A 20,546-nucleotide genomic window follows, 5' to 3' on the forward strand; every position below is an offset into this window, starting at 1 on the left:
GACTTTGATTTGTTTGTCAACCACATTGCACACAATTTAAGAACCATTTTATTAATGAATGTGCACTTATTTACAATATTTTTTATATGTTACATTTTGCTACACATTACAGTATAAAAAATCATACAGCTGCAACAAACAATTGAAAGTTGTTGTTTATGCCTGACATTCTCCAATGCTGAGTACTGTGATGGATTTGCCTCTGCATCTCCAAGCCCCCGCCTCACACTCCGAAACCATCTCAGGAGCTCCACCCATTAGAGAGACACACAGGTGGGCGGAGTCATCTGAGCAGTCTTCCGCATCTTTACATTCACATTTTGAACCTAGGGATACATATACATTTATGTACTTAGAAGTAGCAATACTTTTATCCAAATAATAATTTATAATAGTAATAATGATTTTAAAATAAAAAATGAGTATTAGCCTAAATAAAAATGTATTATTATATTATATTACACTTACAATATTATGAAATTGTTCCTATTCATTTACTTTTATTATTATAATTAATATTTTATTTATTTATTTATTTTTGTAATGAATTTTTAACATTTTCGGAACTAAAATCAGAAAGATTTTATTTTGTCGGGTTACTGGTTATAAATTCAAGAATTTTAGTACAAATAAACAATACTTGTTTTATTAAGTCATTTTATTTATTTATTTATTTCTTATTACTACATTTCTTTCCTTCATCTATTTATTTATTTTTATTTATTTTTGGTGCTCCATATGCACTGCTGTTCAAAAGTTTTGGTAAGATTTTTTAATGAATTTACTAAATTTCAACATTTTCAAAAATAAAATCATTAAGCTTTTATTTTGTCGGGTTACTGGTTATAAATTCAAGATTAAAGTTTAGTACAAATAAACACTATTTGTTTTAAGTCATTTTATTTCTTTATTTATTTTCCTATTACTATATTTCTTCCCTTCATTATTTATCTGTTTATTTATTTAGTTAGTTGGTTAGTTTATTTTAAATTTTTGTAGGTTTGGTGCTCCAAATGCACTCCTGTTCAAAAGTTTCAAAAGCTCAAAAATTTTCAAGATTTTTTATGTTTTTAAAGAAGTCTTTTCTGCTCATCATGGCTGCATTTTCATTAATACAGAAAAAAATAATATTGTAAAATATTATTGCAATTTAAAATACAGATTTTCAATATTTATATACCTAAAATAGAATTTGCAAAGCTGAATTTTCAGCATAATTATGCAGTCTTCAGTGTCACATGATCCTTCAGAAATCAATTCTAATATGCTGATTTATTATCAATACTGGAAAAAGTTGTGCTGCTTAATATATATTTTTTGATACTTTGAAACTTTGATACTTTGTCATTGATGGAAAAAAAACTTTTTATTTAAAATAGAAATCTTTTGTAACAATATACACTACTGTTCAAAGTCTGGGGTCAGAACAATTTTTTCTTTTTTTTCCTTTTTTGTTTTAAAGAAATTAATACTTTTAATCAGCAAGGGTGTGTTAAATCGATAAAAAGTGATAGTAAAGACTTATATTATTAGAAAAGATTCATATTTTGAATAAATGCTGTTCTTATTAACTTTTTATTCATTAAAGAATCCTAAAAAAAAGTATCACAGGTTCCAAAAAGTATTAATAATTAATATTAATAAATCAGCATATTAGAATGATTTCTGAAGGATCATGTGACAATGAAGACTGGAGTAATGGCTGATGAAAATTCAGCTTTGCATCACAGAAGTTTTTTATATTTTAATATTTTTAATAATATTATTTTTTTTAAATATTTTTTATAATAAAATAAAAAAAACATTTTGAATTGCAATAATATTTCACAATACTACTTTTTTCTGTATTTTTGATCAAGTAAATGGAACTTTGTTGAGCATAAGAGGCTTCTTTAAATGTGTGTGTATGTATTTTTAAAAAATTGTTAAAACCGCACACAAAATGAGCATCATGTCATTTACCCTCATATAAAAAGGTTTTGATGTTTTATAAAAAGCCTACCGTCACACGTCTCCCACTGATGGCAGTCCTGACAAGATGTGAATTTGGTTTCTGGCCAACTGCATGCAGTATCCTGTAGCAAAGTAAACGTTTGTCCCAGACACCGCAAGGCCCCGAGCTGACAGATGCTCATTCTGTTCACCCGTCCAGGACGCACAGAGGCACAAACTTGGAATGACGCCCTGGTCATAGACATTTGACATTAATTCATGCTGCTTTGTATGGTCATTATTACTTTTTGCATCCAATACCGTAACTAGTAAACTTACTTGCATTCGTATGCCATTTTGCAAACACACTGACCCTTTGCCGGTTTTTCCCATGGTTTGCACCGTAGGCTTGGTTGAGTGGGCACTGCTTGTACTATTTAGAAACATAATATTAGTACTAATTTAAATCAAGCACCTGATTGGTGTTTACTAGGAAACTACACCCTACCTGGACTGCATCGGACACTCTCAGGTGTTGGATACCAGCTGAGACACAGACGGCACATGATTTCTGCTTCACCTTCTTTCTGCATTCCACTTGGGCATGACAGGGTCACACTCTCCCCGATCAGATAAGCTTGTTTTGAGGGTGTGGCAATGACATTGCTCAGAACAGCTGGAGGATCACATGCTGTTTCTGGTGAATATACGATAAAAAGAAAAAGAAAGTAAGCAATCACTTAGCAATGCATTAGCAACTGCATAACAATGTTTTGGCAACAACATATATTTTAAAATATATGCTAAATATGTAGTTTAAATCATTACTTTTGCACTCCATGTGCGATATCCTCCAGTTCAGGTTCTCTGTACACTCAGCGATTGGATTGCCAATGCGATCATATCCGTCTGTGCAGGTGTACTCAATCTTACTGTTTACTGGATAGATGTCTTTGGGGTCCTGAATACATGATGGGTGAGATGTAAAACACATGTCTGTTGCGAGTTTTGTGTATTGAGGGGTTTTCACTAATGTGTGTATTCCCACCCCTCTCCAATTGCCTTGATTAGGGAGACACTTACCAAAACAAATCCATTTGTCAAAGGAGGTGGAGTTTTACATGTCTTCACTGGTGTCACTGAGGGATCGAAGCAGTGGGGCTCCATCGTTCTAGAATATAAAAGAAAAACTGATATGAGTCTAGGTCTAAAAAAAAAACAAAAATCTAAATAAAATGTACAAATTGTCAATCCTTACTTGAGGTGCTCAAGATCAGGGTCCTCACAGCTTTTACGCTCTATGGTCTCTCCTATGCAATTTCTGCCTCCATTTCTTGGTGCAGGATTGTTACAAGAACGAGTCCTTGACTTTTGACCTCGAGAGCAGCTACTCCAGGCAGACCAACAGCTCCAGACTCCTTCAATCACTCCTATAAAGCAGGAGCAGTTTGACAGATTTGAGACTAGATGAACAACCTTATTACTTTTGGCAAATATACTACTTTCAGTAATAATTTGCTCAAGCAAAAGTTTACACATAAACCAAATTTTTTGGTGAATTACAGCAATGTGCACAGAATCCTGTTTCCACCACTGAATAAAAAAGGTAACTGTGACCTTTTATCTTTCAGTTCTTTTTTTCTCACATTTGAAAGTTTACATCTCGCAGTTCTGATTTTTTTCCCTCAGAATTGTGAGAAAAATTATAAACTCATGATATAAACAAATTGCTAGAAAAAAGTCAGAATTGAGAGATAAACTTGTAAATGCAAGAAAAAAAGTCAGTATTGCGAGAAAAAAAGTCTTAACTCTGAGATATTACTTTGGAATTGCAAGGGAAAAAGGTCAGTCAGAATTGCGAGAAAAGTCAGAATTGTGAGATATTAACTCAGAATTGTGAGGAAAAAAGTCAGAAGTGTGGGCTATAAACTTGGAATTGTGAGAAAGGCAGAATTGCAAGAAAAAAAGTCTGAATTGTGAGAAAAAGTCAGAATTGCAAAAAAAAAATAATAATTGTGAGAAAAAAAATCTGAATTGTGAGATTCAACCTCAGATCTCAGAACTGTGAGAAAAAAGTCTGAATTGCGAGAAAAAAGTCAGAATTGTGAGATATTAACCCAGAATTGTGGAAAAAAAGACAGAATTGTGAGAAAAAAAAATCTGAATAGTGAGATTTAAACTCAAATCTCAGAATTATGAGAACAAATCTCTGAATTGTGAGAAAAAAGACAGAATTGTGAGATATTAACTTGGAATTGTGAGGAAAAAAAGTCCGAATTGTGAGAAAAAAGTCTGAATTGTGTGAAAAAAAATCTGAATTGTGAGATTTAAACTCAAATCGGGAGAAAAAAAGTCAGAATTGTGAGAAATAAACCTGGAATTCCAAGATAAAAAAGTTAGAATTGTGAGAAACGAGTCAGAATGAGATATTAACTCGGAATTGCAAGAAAACAAAAGTCAGAATTGCGAGAAAAAAAAATCCAAATTGTAAACTCAGAATACAGAGAAAAAGTCTGAACTGTGAGATATAAACTTGGATTTGTGAGAAAAAAGTCACAGTTGCAAATCTGCCTTTTCTCAAAATTGTGAGATATAAACTCGCAATTCTGAGAAATTAAGTCAGAACTGATCAAAATTTGCAATTCAGACTTTTTCTTGCAATTTTGAGCTCAGAAAAAAAGATCAGAACTGGGAGTTTATATCTTACAATAACTCACAATCGCATGTTTATATCTCACAGTTTTGAGAAACAAAATCAGAATTGCGAGTTTGTATCACATAATTGAAAGAAAAAAAGTCAGAACCTTTTTGAATTTTTTATTCAGTGGCGGAACGGGCTTCCATAGCATATAGCACAAATAGAGTAGTCTGAATTCCAAACAAATTAGCATAAAGTGCTGATTTCCAAATGCTTAACTTATCCACAATTTGTTTTAATGAATAGTTTAAAACAATCAAAGCAAGAACTGATTCATCTGATTTACTGAACTACAAGTTTTCATTAGATCTTCAGAAATGTCCACAATGAAATATTGTGGCCAAATCATTGCTGACTGATTGTTCAGATGATACTGTGTCATTAAAGACACACATATGCATTTAAGTTTACTTGTAATAAATTAATAAACATTCTTACCTGGTTGCTCTCCGAGGACATGGCCATTCTGGCAGGCGTTACCACTGGTGCCTGGCCTGCACACACAGGTGCACACACCATCAGTGAGTACAGCCATACCATTGTTCTGACATGGTCTGCAGTGACAGGGGCTCTGCACCTCCAGATAGGCCTCCAGTGCCCTCTTGAGGTGGAGTTTCTTCAGCCCGGCACATGGCACCTCTTTGACCAATTCGTACAGTGGCCGCAACTAGGAATATGACACCACCTTATTATAAATGCTTACTTCATACTTGCTTTATACTGTACACTTGTCTTTATTCTGACATACCTTCTGTTTTACTACTTTAGGGAACTCCTTCACTGACCCAGCCCATTTGGAATACATCTCTTTGTTACTGTCAGGGTTTTCCAAGTCTAGAAGACTAAGGCCAGCGATATAAGCGGGATATCCTCCGATAATGTCTGTTTTTACTGGCATCTTATGATTTCTGTTCTCTGCAAAACAGGAAGTCATAACATTCAAATCTGAAATTTAAAATACATTAATCGATTTAAAATACAAACAATCAGTTATTTGGACTAACCACTCGAACTCTCAATCGTCTTCATCAGTTTTGTACACTTGGTTGTTCTCTTTTTATAGAAAAGCCGACGCTTCACACGTGTAATACACTGGTGGAAATCAATATCTGTTTTACCTGAAATAAAATAAAACTACATTAAACAAAAAGAAAGATTCATGAATTTTACATAGGGATTTTGTTGATGAGGGAAAACTAAAATGACCATTCTGGCATCCATCGCACAAAACCTGGACTGAAGCATGCACAAAATAGATCAGAAAAGGTACTTTAAATGTGGTAATTACATCTTAATCTGTGTTCTGAAGATAAATGGGGCTTTGGAACGACATGAAGATGAGTAATTAACGAAAGAATGTTCATTTTTGGGTGAACTATCCCTTTAAATATTAACAGAGGAGAAATGGAAGTTAACACATACTCATCTCCTTCATATAACTTGCGTCCAGCTCCAACAGAGCACGATATTGGCCACCCAGAGAGCCCTCTTCCATGTAGTGTGTGCCATAACGCTGTATAAAGAATCGATAGGCCGATGGGTCATATGTGCTGGGAAGAGCTGAGAGATCCTTCCAGAAGTCTTCAGATAGAGGGAGGTATTCAGGTGCATTGTTCTGGAACTGAGCCACCTCTACCTCATTTTTTATTATCAGCAGATGATAAGTCTGAGACAGAAAGAACAGAATTTTAAATATAATATAATGATATATTTTTGCGTTTTTTAGTATTTAAAGAGTTCACCCAAAAATAAAAATTCCGTAATTGCTTATTCACCCTCATGTCGTTCCAAACCCATAAGCTCTTTGCTCATCTTCAGAATACAAATTAAGAAATTTTTGATGAAATCCCACCGCTTTCTGACCCTGCATAGACAGCAATGCAATTGAAATGTTTATGGCCCAGAAAGGTAGTAAGGATTACTACATCATTAAAATAGTCATAATACAAAAAGTATTCTTGTAGCTTCATAACATTATGGTTGAACAACTGAGGTCACATGGACAATTTTAATGATGTCCCTACTACCTTTCTGGGTCATAAAACATTTCAGTTGTGTTGCTGTCTATGCAGGGTCAGAGAGCTTTCAGATTTCATCATAAATATCTTAATGTGTTCTAAAGATGAACAAAGGTCTTACATTTTTGGAACAACTTAATGACAGAATTTTATTTTTGGGTGAACTACCCCTTTAATACACTGAATCCATCCTTACCTTGTCCTGTTTCAATTCGTTATGAAAGGTTTTATGGTCATGACCTCCTCTAATATTTTTTCTTTGTTCTTCATGCCTCATGTAGGACCAGGAACTCTCATAGTACTCGTCACTGAAATCATTTTCAACACTGACCTGAAAGGAAATACAAAAAAATGTAAGTCTATATTATAATAGTCTAACTGGCATTAGCATTTAGGAATGGATCTAAACACCAAATTTCACCTGAAAGCTATATCTGAGCAGACTCTGTGGAAGTCTGTAGAAATCTCTGTGGTCTCCACTGAAGATTTTTCTGCACTGCCCACCAAAGCTACGAGTGTTAATGACACCGGCTCTCAGCTCACCCGTCAACACATCAACCCTAATGGACGAAAAACATCGCTGCATTGTATTTTAACATGAATAATATATTTTTATAATAATTTATCCACTTTAATTAAGTAAGCCTATGAGTGAGACTTCCGGTTCATTATCCGTTATAGGAAAATAAACAGAAGAAGAAAAACAAAGTGGTGTGCTCATAACTAAAACAATACATTAAAATAATATGGTAAGACACACCAATTTGCAATATCAAGCAGCAAAACGAGCTGTTTTGTACAGCTAGAAATAGCTGGACGCGGATGAGACCGGAAGCCAGACCCATACAATTTAGAAATGTTCGCTCCCACTCTTACAAGAAGAAAAAGGTGGACACTGTGCATAAAAGCTATTTTACCCTCTTCCTGTGATGTCAGAGTTGGGCGGTGGCTTTTGCTCATTACACACTATGGTGCCGCTGGAACTACAGCGCTGCTCATCCAACCCATCTTCACAGTCATGATCCCCATTGCACACCAAAGAAGGATTGATGCACTGACCTATAAATAAACAAACCAACAAAAACTGTAAACTCACTGTAAACTGTCCACACACATTCAATATCACAGCCAGGGAAGTGACTTACCAGATGTGCAGCGAAACCTGTTTCCACATCCTGTCTGTAGAGGGCAGCTTTTCTTTGGTGAACAGGTTTGTCTCTGGATGGGCTCGCCTGTACAAGGGCTGCCTCCAAACTGCGGGAAAGTCTCTACGGGACGCATTCGAACCTGAGGGAAATACCCAGCAGGTGGTCAATCATTCAGTCGTGGCCAGAAGCAATACTCTCTAAAACTGTTTCAAATAAAGCTGTTTATTTGCTTACCTGTGTCTTGGTACAGCTGTCACACTCTGACCAGTCCCCATACGGTCCCCACCTGCAGTTTAACGGCTGCTCACACCTTGCATAACAAAAGTATGCCAGGTTAATAAATGCAAAATATGAAAAATTACATATTGCAAAGGAATAAAATCTACTTTTCTTGCAGCACTCACCAAATATAAGGCAGGAACGTGAGAAGAAGTAATAAACAGGATCTAGCAGCAGCCAGGCACATCTGCAAAACATCAGTGTTTTTTTAGTATTATTTACAGACTATTACAGTATGTTATAACTGTTTAAAGTATCGTCTAGGTTACATCTGGAACCCTCGTTCCCTGAAGGAGGGAACGGAGACGTTACGTCGAGTGACGTATTTGGGATCCCAAATATGTCACTCGACATAACGTTGGAGTGAACGACTGAAGGGGAACTTTTATTTATATAGTTTTAGTTTTTAGTAATTTCACGTGCTTTCATTTTGATTCGTTTTTTTTTCTACTGTTAATTTATTTCATATTTACTTTTAGTAATGTTAGTACTTTCATTTAAACCTATTTACTTCAGCTAGTTGCCAACCCTAAATTTCTAATGTTCAAGATTGAAGTCCACTTTAAATAGCTTGAACACTTAAAGCGACAGAGGACAAAACTGCAGCATGTTTTTATAATAAACAGAACGTTAACTATATTTAGATTTAGATTTAGATTTAGATATTTAGATTTTAATTTAGCTTAATTTCAATTATAACAACACTGGAATCTTGCCTTTTACTTCATTCTCTAGATTTGCAGTTCATTCTGTAAGTTACCTTATTAGCTCTTTATGTGAACATCTTCTTACCTTAATGCTGTAGATGATGTAGACTAGACAGATTGCGCGTTTTGGTAGATGCAGTGATGGGCCCTGCTAATATAGCAGGAGCTCTTACAGGGATAATGACATCATTTCTGCCTTGGACAGGAATTCCCAGCATGACTCAGCCAAGGGACAGTCAGTGCTGGCAAGTTTTCCCTCACGCTAACTTTGCCAGTTTATATTTCATCTCTGGGATTACTGTGTCACAGTTTCACAATCTGGTCTTTAAAACTGGAAATTCCAGTAAACAGTGTGTGCATGTTGTTTTTGTGTCTTTAATTTGAATTTAAAAAAATCATGGGGTTCATTAAGTATTGTAAGGAGGATTTTGAAATAGTATTTTGTCCCTGTGGAACACACAGACCTCTGTCTTCACAGAGTTGTGCAATGTTTATTGTTCAGGTCAATGACCAATCACAGAGTGACACTAGGGTCAAAACTTGTACTGAGCAGAGATCCACTGAATGGCCTGTTTTTATGCATTACAATAAAGCTTTGTTCATTCATTTGGCCTATTTACAGTAAATTGGGTTGCATCTTACAGTAATGAAATGACTGTAATGTGCAGACAAAGCAACAAAAAGTAAAACAAACATTACGCCAACATTATTTATTTTAAACTGTGGCAAGAACAAATGAATCAGTATCAAGTTTTTGTAGCACAGCTGCATTTTTTCACGCTGAGTAGCTTTTATTTTATATTAAATCTATTCAGATTCCATTGCTTGTGTTAAAAAGATAATGCAATTTCAGAAACAATATAGTTTGGCAATTTCTTAAACCTTAAAAGGTGGTGTTTTTCTCTCTTGGAGAGTTACTATGTTCTACTTTGTATATCTTTTGAGCAAGTCTAAATTAACATGGTGAGAAGAGTCATGCATCTATTTAACAATGAATTCTGTATTTATCCCAAATCCAAAAAAGCAAATAAATTGTTGAAATGAAGGCAGACGAGTCCTCGCTCTTGCTCTGGTCCCGTCTCAGCATACTGGCAGAAAGCCGTCAATATATATCCTCTGTATTACCTCATATCTGCTGCATCGGTCGTAAGTCTTTTGACACCTGAAAAACACCAGAATGACTTAACTGATATATTGCACACACAAACCTTTCCCAAAAATATTAGATCTAAAAGAAAGTGAGGGATAAGCATGTTCAGTCACAACAGAAAGATATAATAGTGACTGCTTTATTCCAAAGTACAAAGTTCCAACAGCTCAATATCATGTTTACTGAATGAATCATTTTTGATTGCAAAAGGACATCAAATGTTATTTTAGATTTTTTTTGTACACTTCATAAGCGTCTGTCAGTTTCACCTCAAACTCTGTCCCAGTGCATGCTCTGATGTCATCCGGTGTCAGTCCTTCCCAGATCTCGATGAGAGTTAAACCCTTGTTTTTATCAACATCAAACACCGCCTAGAACAAGCGACAACACACAACACGCTGTCCTTGAAAAGGTGGAAGATATGTTAAAAGACTTATTTCTCTCAAGCAAGTTTTACTGACCTTTTCAGTGATTATACGGTCAACACATTGTTTTCCAGTCAGAGGAAGTGTGCACTTCTCTAAGATTTTATGCTTCCCACCCTTTAAATTTACAGTGCGAATTTTACACACAGTGACAAGAAATGTTAAAACATGATGACGGTAAATTAGAGCATAAAGATTACTGTACCTTAGCAGAATGTTCCATAGTGATGACTACTTTTGTGGCGTCACTAGACACCAGATCCATTGCGCCACCCATGCCCTTCACCATTTTACCCTGAGAAACACATGGCACATGTCAAACCAAGCAAGTGAAAACATACTGCATTTTTATCAGTGATGATATAATAATATAGAGCATGAAACTCATACTGGAATCATCCAGTTGGCCAGATCGCCATACTTGGAAACCTGCATTGCTCCCAGCATGGTCAGGTCAATGTGACCTCTAAACAAAAGGGTATAAACGATAAAGAAATTAAAGTGAAAGAGGGGGAACAACATAAAAATGTTCCACAACATCTGTCCAAACAACTGCACATTTCTCAGTTCTCACACTAAAAAATCTAATTTCACATGCATTTTAATATGGCTATGGTCATAGAGATTTTTAGTTAGATGCCCAGGCTTTTTAGATCGGGTAGAATCCCAGCTCGATTGCTGGTTTCCATGGCTGTGATATGCTGTTTTCTGCTTTCTGGAAACCTGGGGTGTTGAAACACTATTAGGTAAACTGTCAGTGGTGGAATCACACAAACCAAAACCAAAAACAGACATTCCGTCATGGAATGCACATTTTCAAAGTAACTGGCTGTAGCGTTGTTTTTCAGAGAAACAAGTATGTGAATTTAGCATGTTTCCTAATATCTGTAAATTTATTTTGTTGTTTTATGCTTTGGTACAGTAAAAAAATTATATACAGCACCTTTAATCACACATGACTGATGCATTCAGACACTCACCCTCTGATCATGGCAAAGGATTCATCACTGGAGAAATAGGCAGCTCCTGGATAAACTGTTACTGTCTCCTTACCTGAACACACACAAAAGGGCCATGAAGTTGTAAAGAAGGAAAGGAGGATTAATTATTATTTTAGATTACATATTATATACGGTTGAGGTCAAAAGTTTACATACACCTTGCAGAATCTGCAAAATGTTAATTATTTAACCGAAATAAGAGGGATCATACAAAATGCATGTTACTTTTCATTTAGTACTGACCTGAATAAGATATTTCATATAAAAGAAGTTTACATAAAGTCCAGAAGATAAAATAATAGTTGAATTCATAAAAATGGCCCTGTTTAAAAGTTTACGTATGCTTGATTCTTAATACTGTGTTGTTACCTGAATGATCCACAGCTTTGTTTTCTTTGTTTAGTTATAGTTGTTCATGAGTCCCTTGTTTGTCCTGAACAGTTAAACTGCCCGTTCCCTCAGGTCACACTAATTCTTTGGTTATTCTGCATATTTGTGTATTTGAACCCTTTCCAACAATGACTGATGATTTTGAGATCCATCCTTTCACACTGAGGACAACGGAAGGACTCATATGCAACTATTATAGAAGGTTCAAATGCTCATTGATGCTCCACAAGGGAAAATGATGCATTAAGAGCTGAGGGGGTGAAAACTTGAATTTGCAGATCAGGGTAAATTTAACTTATTTTGTCCTCTGGGAAACATGTAAAACTCTTCTGTAGCTTCTGAAGGGCAGTACTAAATAAAAAAAATAAATATGATATTTAGGCAAAATAAGGAAAATGAACACATCTTCATTCTGTTCAAAAGTTTTCACCCCCGCTCTTAATGCATTAGGTTTCTTTCCTGAGCATCAGTGAACGTTTGAACCTTCTGTGATAGTTGCATATGAGTCCCTCAGTTGTCCTCAGTGTGAAAAGATGGATCTCAAAAATATACAGTCATTGTTGTAAAGTTCTCAAATACACAAAAATGTTGAAAAACCAAAGAATTTGTGGTACCTGAAGAATTTTTCTGAAGAACAGCAGGCAGTTTAACTGTTCAGTACAAACAAGGGACTCACAGCTGTAGATCATTCAGGTAACAACACAGAATTAAGAATCAAGTGTATGTAAACTTTTGAACGGGGTCATTTTTATAAATTCAACTATTATTTTCTATTGTGGACTATATGTAAAAAAATAACACGCATTTTGTACAACCCCTCTTATTTTGGTAAAATAATTAACATTTTGCAGATTCTGCAAGGCGTATGTAAACTTTCGACCTCAACTGTACATAGTGACTACATAGCTGCAATGTTGGTAGATCTCGCACTGAAGATTTTCACTCACTACTACACTTGTATATATGGAGTAGTAACTATCTAATTAACTTAACACAAAATATGATAAAGCAAAAGTAAGAGAGATCTGCACCAGCATTGATTAAATCAGGATCCACTTCACTCTCTGTTGGATAGGGACCCTAAAAGTAAAATAATAAGGGGATTGGAAATTGAAATGTGAAAATTCATTAGCCAGAAAATTACTTGCACAGGTTATTACAGAGCTGAAACTCACCAGTCCCAAAATTCCATTCTCACTCTGCAAATGAACAGTGATTTCAGGGCTTATGTAATTGCTGGCCAGCATAGGGATCCCAATGCCAAGATTTGCTGAGAGGATTGTCAAGGTATATGGGAACAAGACTGTTAGAAACTTGTACAGATATCTAACATGTTGATAATGGCTACTGAAGGATACCATACATCCCATCCTCAAACTCCAATGCAGCTCGCCGGATGATTCTCTCCCGGGTAATATCTGAGTCCTGTTTGACTTTAGGTTTCTCTTCCTTGCTAGACTGAACCAACCTTTTCTATAAATGAAAGCAGACACATTCCTGGTGTGTATGGTGAAAACAATTTGAAGTTCAGACAGGTTCAATTGTCTTTCTCACCTCAATTCGTTTTTCATAGCTGGCTCCTTTCAGTACCCGGTCAACATATATGGAAGGGATGTGAATGTCTTCAGGACCAAAACTTCCAATATCAACAATCTCCTCAACCTGTGCACCAAAGTAAGTCATTTTTTATTTTTATTTTGTAGGACCTCAAATGCGACCCTGGTGAAAAAAACAGCATATGCTGGTCCTTTGCTGGTTTAAAACATGACTAGCATAAACCGGCTAAGGACCAGCATAGACCAGCTAGGGACCAGCTTAAACCAGCATCGAAACATACCTACCAGCATATGCTGTTTTTTTCCACCAGGGGACGATTATAGTAAATGTTAAATCCACAAAGCCCATCACAAATTGAAAGGTCACAAACCTCCACTATGGTGACTTTGGCTGCTTTACACATAGGCTGGTTGAAATTACGAGTTGTTTTCCTATAAAAAATATATATATATATATCATGTTCTGTGTAGTTTAATAAAAAGTTTACACAGCAACACAGATAAAGCCTGACACCTAGTGGACAGTCTAGGGTAAGCAGGGTCTTGATTTTGAAAGATAATGAAAAATAAAATGATTTAAAAAGACAAAAGGTGTGAAAGTGTTATAAATTAAATCATTTGAATACATTAACTTCTTGACCTGAAAATAAGATTTCCCGCTTTGTCACATTTCCAAGCCTTTATTAAGGCAAAGTCACCCCTGACGGCTTTTTCCATGACATAATGTCTGCCATTAAACTCTCGAACCTGGACCAAACAATCAAAGGACAAGAACTTAGATATATGTATGTCATTTTTTCTGAGGGTGAAAATGACAGCAACCAGCAATGTAGTTATGATATCCCTCACCTCTTTGCTTTCACTTGCAATAGCAATGCTGCCATCTTTATTGTATTTTATGGGTGATCCACCCTCCTGGATAAGAGTGCCATACCCAGTGGGAGTAAAAAATGCTGGGATGCCTGCACCGCCAGCCCGTATCCTCTCTGCTAGTGTGCCCTGGGATAAAATCAAATCAGTCAAATGGTATGTAAAGTCCATCTGAATTATTGTTTGCAACCTTTTCTACCCATGTTCTGAGTAAAAAAGATATTCTGTGTTCAATTTTGAAGATTGTTCCTATTGTGGGTGTTACACACACCAAGTATGAATGCATGTTCCCTAAAGCAGTGCCTAAATAGGTATTTGGTTAATAGTTTCCAGCTTACGTTGAATACTCCTAAAGAGGTCATGACATGAGAAATCAAATTTGCCTTGATCTTTTGTACCATTAAAACATTCTGCAAGTTTCATAGCTTAAGAACGTCCTCCTCATTATAAACAAAGCATTTATTAAAACAACCTCCAAAATGGCTCGTTTAGATATGAGTTGACAGGGGGATGTCACCAGGGCACAAGCATTTGCATAAACACTGCCCCAAGAGCAAGACATCAACAAATAGTCTTCTTCTACTGGCATTCATTTGCTTAACGGCTGAAACGCTGAATGCGAGTGTCGCATGGAGTGTCAAATGGAGTGAATAAACATTTGCTTTGACGCGTTTGGTTTAAACAGCTCATTCACATCTTTGTAGAGATATCAGAAGGATTCCAGCATAAGGAACAAGTGGATATTTTATTTTTAAAGGGATCCCAGATCATGTTTGAGGATTGTTTGGTGTATTTTGTTCTGTAAATGAGGCACAGTGTCATGGAGAGTTCACAAAGAAACACTGGTTGAAAGATGAAGCAGTACTAGATCTGACTGCAGCTGCATCACAAACGGTAAGTAAATTATTTCAGAATGCTTTGTCTGGAAATGACCATTTTATTTTGATTATGTTGTCAAAACACTCACAAGCATTAGTGAGGGGGCGGGGCACTGATACTGTTTTCTATGCAATGACGTTAGCCAATCATAATAGTGGCTGATTACTGCCTTTTAAAGGACCTGCCCTTTAATAACAGGTCGTTTTAGACAGAGGGTCAGAATGAGGAGTGAAAATAATAATTTTCCAAATTTTTTATTTTTATTTTTAATTTTTTTTGTGCAAAAAACTTTATTAGCATTATAAGTAAATCTCAAGGAACATATTAAAATAAATGTAAAAATCCATGTCATGACCCCTTTAAAACTTTGGCAAGTTTGGTTTTGGCAAGTTCATAGAACATTTGCTCTTGGATGTTTATCTAAAGTTTATTAAATGTTACTACTTGTTTCAGGATGTTTAGAGAACATTCAAAAGTAACATTCCCATGTTTACAAAATGATAAAATGGAATGTTGTTTGCATAACCGAGAAAAATATGTTTTTTTTTTTTAACTGTTTTAAACATTCAGAGAGCACTGAGAAATAACATTTTCATAGTTTTTTCTTAGCAAAACATTCCTACAACATATCTTACCTGGGTTATTGCTTGACATCAGTTTTTAAAGGAGAAGTCCACTTCCAGAACAAAAATTGACAGATAATGTACTCACCCCCTTGTCATCCAAGGTGTTTGTGTCTTTCTTTCTTCAGTCGTTAAGAAATTATGTTTTTTGAGGAAAACATTTCAGGATTTTTCTCCATATAATGAACTGATATGGTGCCCCAAGTTTGAATTTCCAAAACGCAGTTTAAATGCGGCCTCAAACGATCCCAAATGCGGTTGTAAACGATCACAGCCGAGGAAGAAGGGTCTAGCGAAACAGTTGGTTATTTTCATTAAAAAAATACAATTTAAATTTTTAATTTTTAATGTCAAACGCTCGCCTTGTCTTGCTCTGCCTGAACTGAACTGTGTATTCTGGTTCAGGACAGTTAGGGTATGTTGAAAAACTCCAATCGTATTTTCTCCCTCAACTTCAAAAATCATTTCAAAATCGTCCTACATTGCTGCAGAAGTACCGACCCAGTCTTTGAAAAGTGAACATGCAAAGAAGATCAAACACCCTCAACAAAAAAGGTAAAACAGCGATATAAGACGATTTTGAAGTTGAGGGAGAACATGAGATGAGAGTTTTTCGACATGCCCTAACTGTCATAAACCGGAAAAACAGTTCAGGCAGAGTAAGACAAGATGAGCGTTTGACATTAAAAAGTATATAAATTGTATTATTTTAATGAAAAAATCAATCGTTTTGCTAGATAAGACCCTTCTTCCTCGGCTGGGATCATTTACAACCACATTTGAGGCCGCATTTAAACTGGATTTTGGAAGTTCAAACTCGGCCACCATATCAGTCCGTTATATGGAGAAAAACGTTTTCCTCAAAAAACATAATTTCTTTACTACTGAAGAAAGAAAGACATGAACATCTTGGCTGACAAGGGGTGAGTACATTATCTGTCAATTTTTGTTCTGGACTTCTCCTTTAAAGGCTACAAATTAAAGATTTTATGATAGGCATACATTTTAAAAAAGTAAAAGTCTAGACATGAAGAATGTAAACTGATCTACCTGAGGTGTAAGCTCTAATTCCAGCTCGCCTGATAGATATTGTCTCTCAAACTCAGCGTTTTCCCCAACATATGAAGATATCATGCGTTTTATCTGTTGCGTTTTCAAAAGCATGCCCAGGCCAAAGTCATCAACCCTGCCATCAGAAACAATCAGTTAGTTAGTTAGTCACACAAGAAATCATATTATGGTGTTTCAAGCCTCGATTCTTAGGAGCCCCCTTCCCTTTTTCCCTCTTTCCTGCCCCTTGACCCCACTACTTTCCAGTTCTTTTTTTTGTGTTTAAGAGTACATGACAGGAACTCGTTGTAAACATCCCAGTGTTTTCAACCACATTAGGGAATTCTCTAGAAACGCTGTGTGCCCCTTCACTTACTTTACTGAGATGTTAATTAGAGATCTTTCTCACCCAGCATTGTTGCTCACGACTGTGATGTCTTTTACTCCTGTTTTCAACAGGCCGCTGATTAAATTCTCCGGGATTCCACACAAACCAAAGCCTGAGACAGAAAAGGGGGAAATTAAGCACACACACAGGGATATCGCTTGGGGACACATTATGTTCTATCTACAGCAAAGGATATCAGTGCAGGAAATACCACTTAGATGTATGAACAACGTATCAGATAGCACTGCATCCTAGCTGTGTATATAGGCTACATGTATATAGGCCATATGTTTTGATATGGCATAAGCATTAAATTCCTCTTTATACCTCCGACAAGAAGCATGGAGCCATTAGGAATGTCTCTGACGGCGTCCGTGGGGTCCGAATAAAAACATGCCCTCCATGGCTGGGAGGTTGAGAAATGAGAGCAGTTGAATTCCTAATGTGACAGAGAGAGCATGGCATACTTTACGTTCAGAGTGAAAATGCATGTTCCCAGCTTACAAAGAATGTTCTCAGAACTGTTCTCACAAGGTTCTTTCAAAGTTATGAACAAACATTCTTTAGTAATGTCAATAGAATGTTCGTTCAGAGTTACCTGTTGTGTTTCAGAACATTCAGAGTACATTCAAATTAAGGAAAATTATCAGATGGAATGTTCCCAAAACTTCTGCATAAAAAACAGCTTTAAAATATGTAGAAATAATATTTATTTAAACATTCTTTTAACATATTTTTTGTTAGCTGGGTTTTTAATCATCTTTAATTAAAGTATCTTTGCAATAAAATGCTATCAAAATAAAACACTAAAGGTGATGTCTGATTGCTCACAGTGATGTAAATATACCTGTTTGCTTTAGGCAAAACTTCAGCTCTTTGAAGACAAGTTCAAAGCATTTGGAAGTGAATTATATTACATGACTCTTATGTTTATTTGAGGTTTTAAAAAGAGCTGTGTTAATAAAATCAATGCATATTTTAATTACGCAAAATGAAACATGCAGAATGCCAGGCATCTTGCATCACAAACAACCTGACACTGCAATGTGGACACGTAGACATACTGATATTCTGTGCAAACATCATTGCTGTTCAAACAATCAAATCAATACAGTGGAATTCATTTATTTCAAAGAATATGTTACATTTTTATTTTAAACTGTACTTCAATCTGTTCCTATGCAAAATATATAACTTTGCAAAGTTATTTGTTTGAATGATTTGCATCATTATCTCTAAACTAACTTGGGAATAAATGGTCTTTAAAAGCAAAGACTTTTCAAGGATTGCCATATATTTATTTTACTCCTTAAAACATTACACTACATACACATAAACATCTATGACTTAATATGAATTGTCTGAAACATAAATTAATGCAATTATATTAGCAAATTTTTTAATGTATCCTAAATTTAATGGTTACTTACCGCTCCACGACGATAAATACGTCCCTGGGGTGTTAATGATATTACTCTGCCTCTGAGAAGAGTATCTGTCCTAGATAGTAATCTCTGAAATGACATTTTTAGAACAATTTAAACTTTTTACAGGAAAGTAATCACTGTCTGCTACAGCACCTGGATCAATGCTGCTCAGTTTTAAAATAGGGCAAAGGGTGGGTTTTCAGGGGGTTAGGGCCAGTTTGAAGAGTACTTTTGTACTGTCATTATAGATCAAGGCCACATTTTCAGTACCCAACGTGATGCAGAGGGAGGAAGTTATAAGAGATATAAAAGCACACTTAATCACATTAACATGCCATGCAAAACTACAGAAGACTAGGGTTAAAGGACATTCCCTTCTGAGAAGGCTGACAGCTGTTGAGAAATTTCTAGACTGCCACCATAACATTCGGAGTGGAACATTTACATTCTGACACTGGACACCGCAGACACTGGATGAGTTAATGACCTAAGATATGCTGTGTGTCTGTCAGCCTGAGATTTATGGGAGCTTAAGAGTGGATCATGAGACTTTGATGACTTTGATGATTGTAAAAATTACAGTTTTGAGATTTATAATTATTAAGCTTGAATGTCTCTATAGGAAACCAAACAATCAACAAGAGACATGAAGAATGGGTTTGTGCGTTTTGGTAAAACTTAAAGATAAACCAGAATGAGATTTATGATTTCAAGAAGTCTTCTTCTGCTCACCAATCCTGCGTCTATTTGATCACAAATACAGCAAAAGCAGTAATATTGTGAAATATTTTTACTATTTAAAATAACTGGTTTTAATTTCAATATATTTTAAAATGTAACTTATTCCTGTGATCAAAGCTGAATTTAGAAGCGGAATTATAGAAATTAATACTTTCATTTAGCAAGGATGCTTTAAATTCAAAAGATCAAAAGTGATAATAAATTCTATTTCAGATAAATGCTGTTCTTTCTATTTATCAAAGAAACCTGAAAAAATTCTGCTCAGCTGTTTTCAACATAATGATAATAATAATAATTAATAATAATAATAATAATAATAAATGTTTTTGAGCAGCACATCAGAATATTATAATGATTTCTGAAGGATCATGTGACTGGAGCAATGATGCTAAAAATTCAGCTTTGAAATCACATGAATAAATTACATTTTAAAATGTACTCAAATAAAAAAATCAAAACTGTACTGATTTTGCTGTACTTTGTATCAAATAAATGCAGGATTAGGGAGCATAAAGTCTTCTTTAAAAACATTTAAAAAAAAAAAAGAAAACAAAAGTGTGTGTTGGTTGCAAACATCATATTTAAAACCTTAAATTAAAATATTTATTAATTAATTTTCAAACTAAAATTCCAATGTCATTATTTTTGTATTTGCTGTTGGATAAACAAGCAAACACAAGGGTTAACTACGATAGTTTTTAACTATATTTCTTACATTTTAAGTTAGGCAAATCACATGTGTTTTATGTAAAGCATTTTTTAAAAATAGATTTTCTGTAATAACGCTCTCATTTTTGCTTTTTATCACTTGTGTGGTGTTTCAGAATTACTTTAATGTGAAAACGCTGCTAACAGACGTGATATATTTAATAATTATCATTTTTGTAGTCAAAATGACTTTTCACTGTAATAAAATGTGTAACTAACATAAATGAATATGCAAAGACCTGACAGAAAGCCAAACTTGTCGATTCTCCACTTTGCCCCGCAAACTTCTACTACACTTCCACTTCATCTAAAAAATCTACTACACCCTTGTTCTTGTTGAATCTCAATGGCAATTTTGTACTGCAAGACCCCTTAAACACGTGCTCCACTCCAGTCACGTGTACCCATTCAGCTCTGCATTGTTTATCATATATGTCAGCGCTTATATACGTGGTGCAAACTCCCACAAAACCTGCCAATAGCCATTAGGGATGAGAATAAATTCGAAGAAAACCTAATTACACAGCTCTGATTCTGAAAATGATTTTTTAATATT

At 35.2% G+C, this 20,546-nt stretch overlaps 2 protein-coding genes across 2 annotated transcripts; both read right to left on the reverse strand.

The window, feature by feature from the left end:
• Nucleotides 1-30: 30 nt before the first annotated feature.
• Nucleotides 31-9,027, reverse strand: c7b (complement component 7b). The gene is made up of 18 exons (XM_051092952.1): nucleotides 8,868-9,027; nucleotides 8,201-8,262; nucleotides 8,031-8,106; nucleotides 7,794-7,935; nucleotides 7,566-7,707; nucleotides 7,070-7,208; nucleotides 6,845-6,979; nucleotides 6,053-6,296; nucleotides 5,635-5,748; nucleotides 5,379-5,545; nucleotides 5,069-5,297; nucleotides 3,191-3,362; nucleotides 3,016-3,103; nucleotides 2,761-2,893; nucleotides 2,441-2,629; nucleotides 2,272-2,365; nucleotides 2,003-2,184; nucleotides 31-326 (listed from the first exon to the last, which is right to left on the reverse strand). The coding sequence occupies exons 2-18, from the start codon at nucleotides 8,260-8,262 to the stop codon at nucleotides 157-159; spliced, it is 2,478 nt and encodes an 825-aa protein (XP_050948909.1). The 5' UTR covers nucleotides 8,868-9,027; the 3' UTR covers nucleotides 31-156.
• Nucleotides 9,028-9,477: 450 nt separating this feature from the next.
• On the reverse strand, nucleotides 9,478-18,754 carry oxct1b (3-oxoacid CoA transferase 1b). The gene is made up of 17 exons (XM_051092954.1): nucleotides 18,545-18,754; nucleotides 17,442-17,553; nucleotides 17,136-17,226; nucleotides 16,727-16,862; nucleotides 14,154-14,303; nucleotides 13,945-14,051; nucleotides 13,676-13,736; nucleotides 13,303-13,410; nucleotides 13,107-13,221; nucleotides 12,924-13,018; nucleotides 12,780-12,828; nucleotides 11,338-11,410; nucleotides 10,748-10,823; nucleotides 10,563-10,652; nucleotides 10,394-10,474; nucleotides 10,202-10,303; nucleotides 9,478-9,944 (listed from the first exon to the last, which is right to left on the reverse strand). The coding sequence occupies exons 1-17, from the start codon at nucleotides 18,638-18,640 to the stop codon at nucleotides 9,909-9,911; spliced, it is 1,578 nt and encodes a 525-aa protein (XP_050948911.1). The 5' UTR covers nucleotides 18,641-18,754; the 3' UTR covers nucleotides 9,478-9,908.
• Nucleotides 18,755-20,546: the final 1,792 nt, after the last annotated feature.

The sequence above is a fragment of the Labeo rohita genome, chromosome 21, assembly GCF_022985175.1.
Source record: "Labeo rohita strain BAU-BD-2019 chromosome 21, IGBB_LRoh.1.0, whole genome shotgun sequence".
NCBI classification, from domain to species: Eukaryota; Metazoa; Chordata; class Actinopteri; order Cypriniformes; family Cyprinidae; genus Labeo; species Labeo rohita.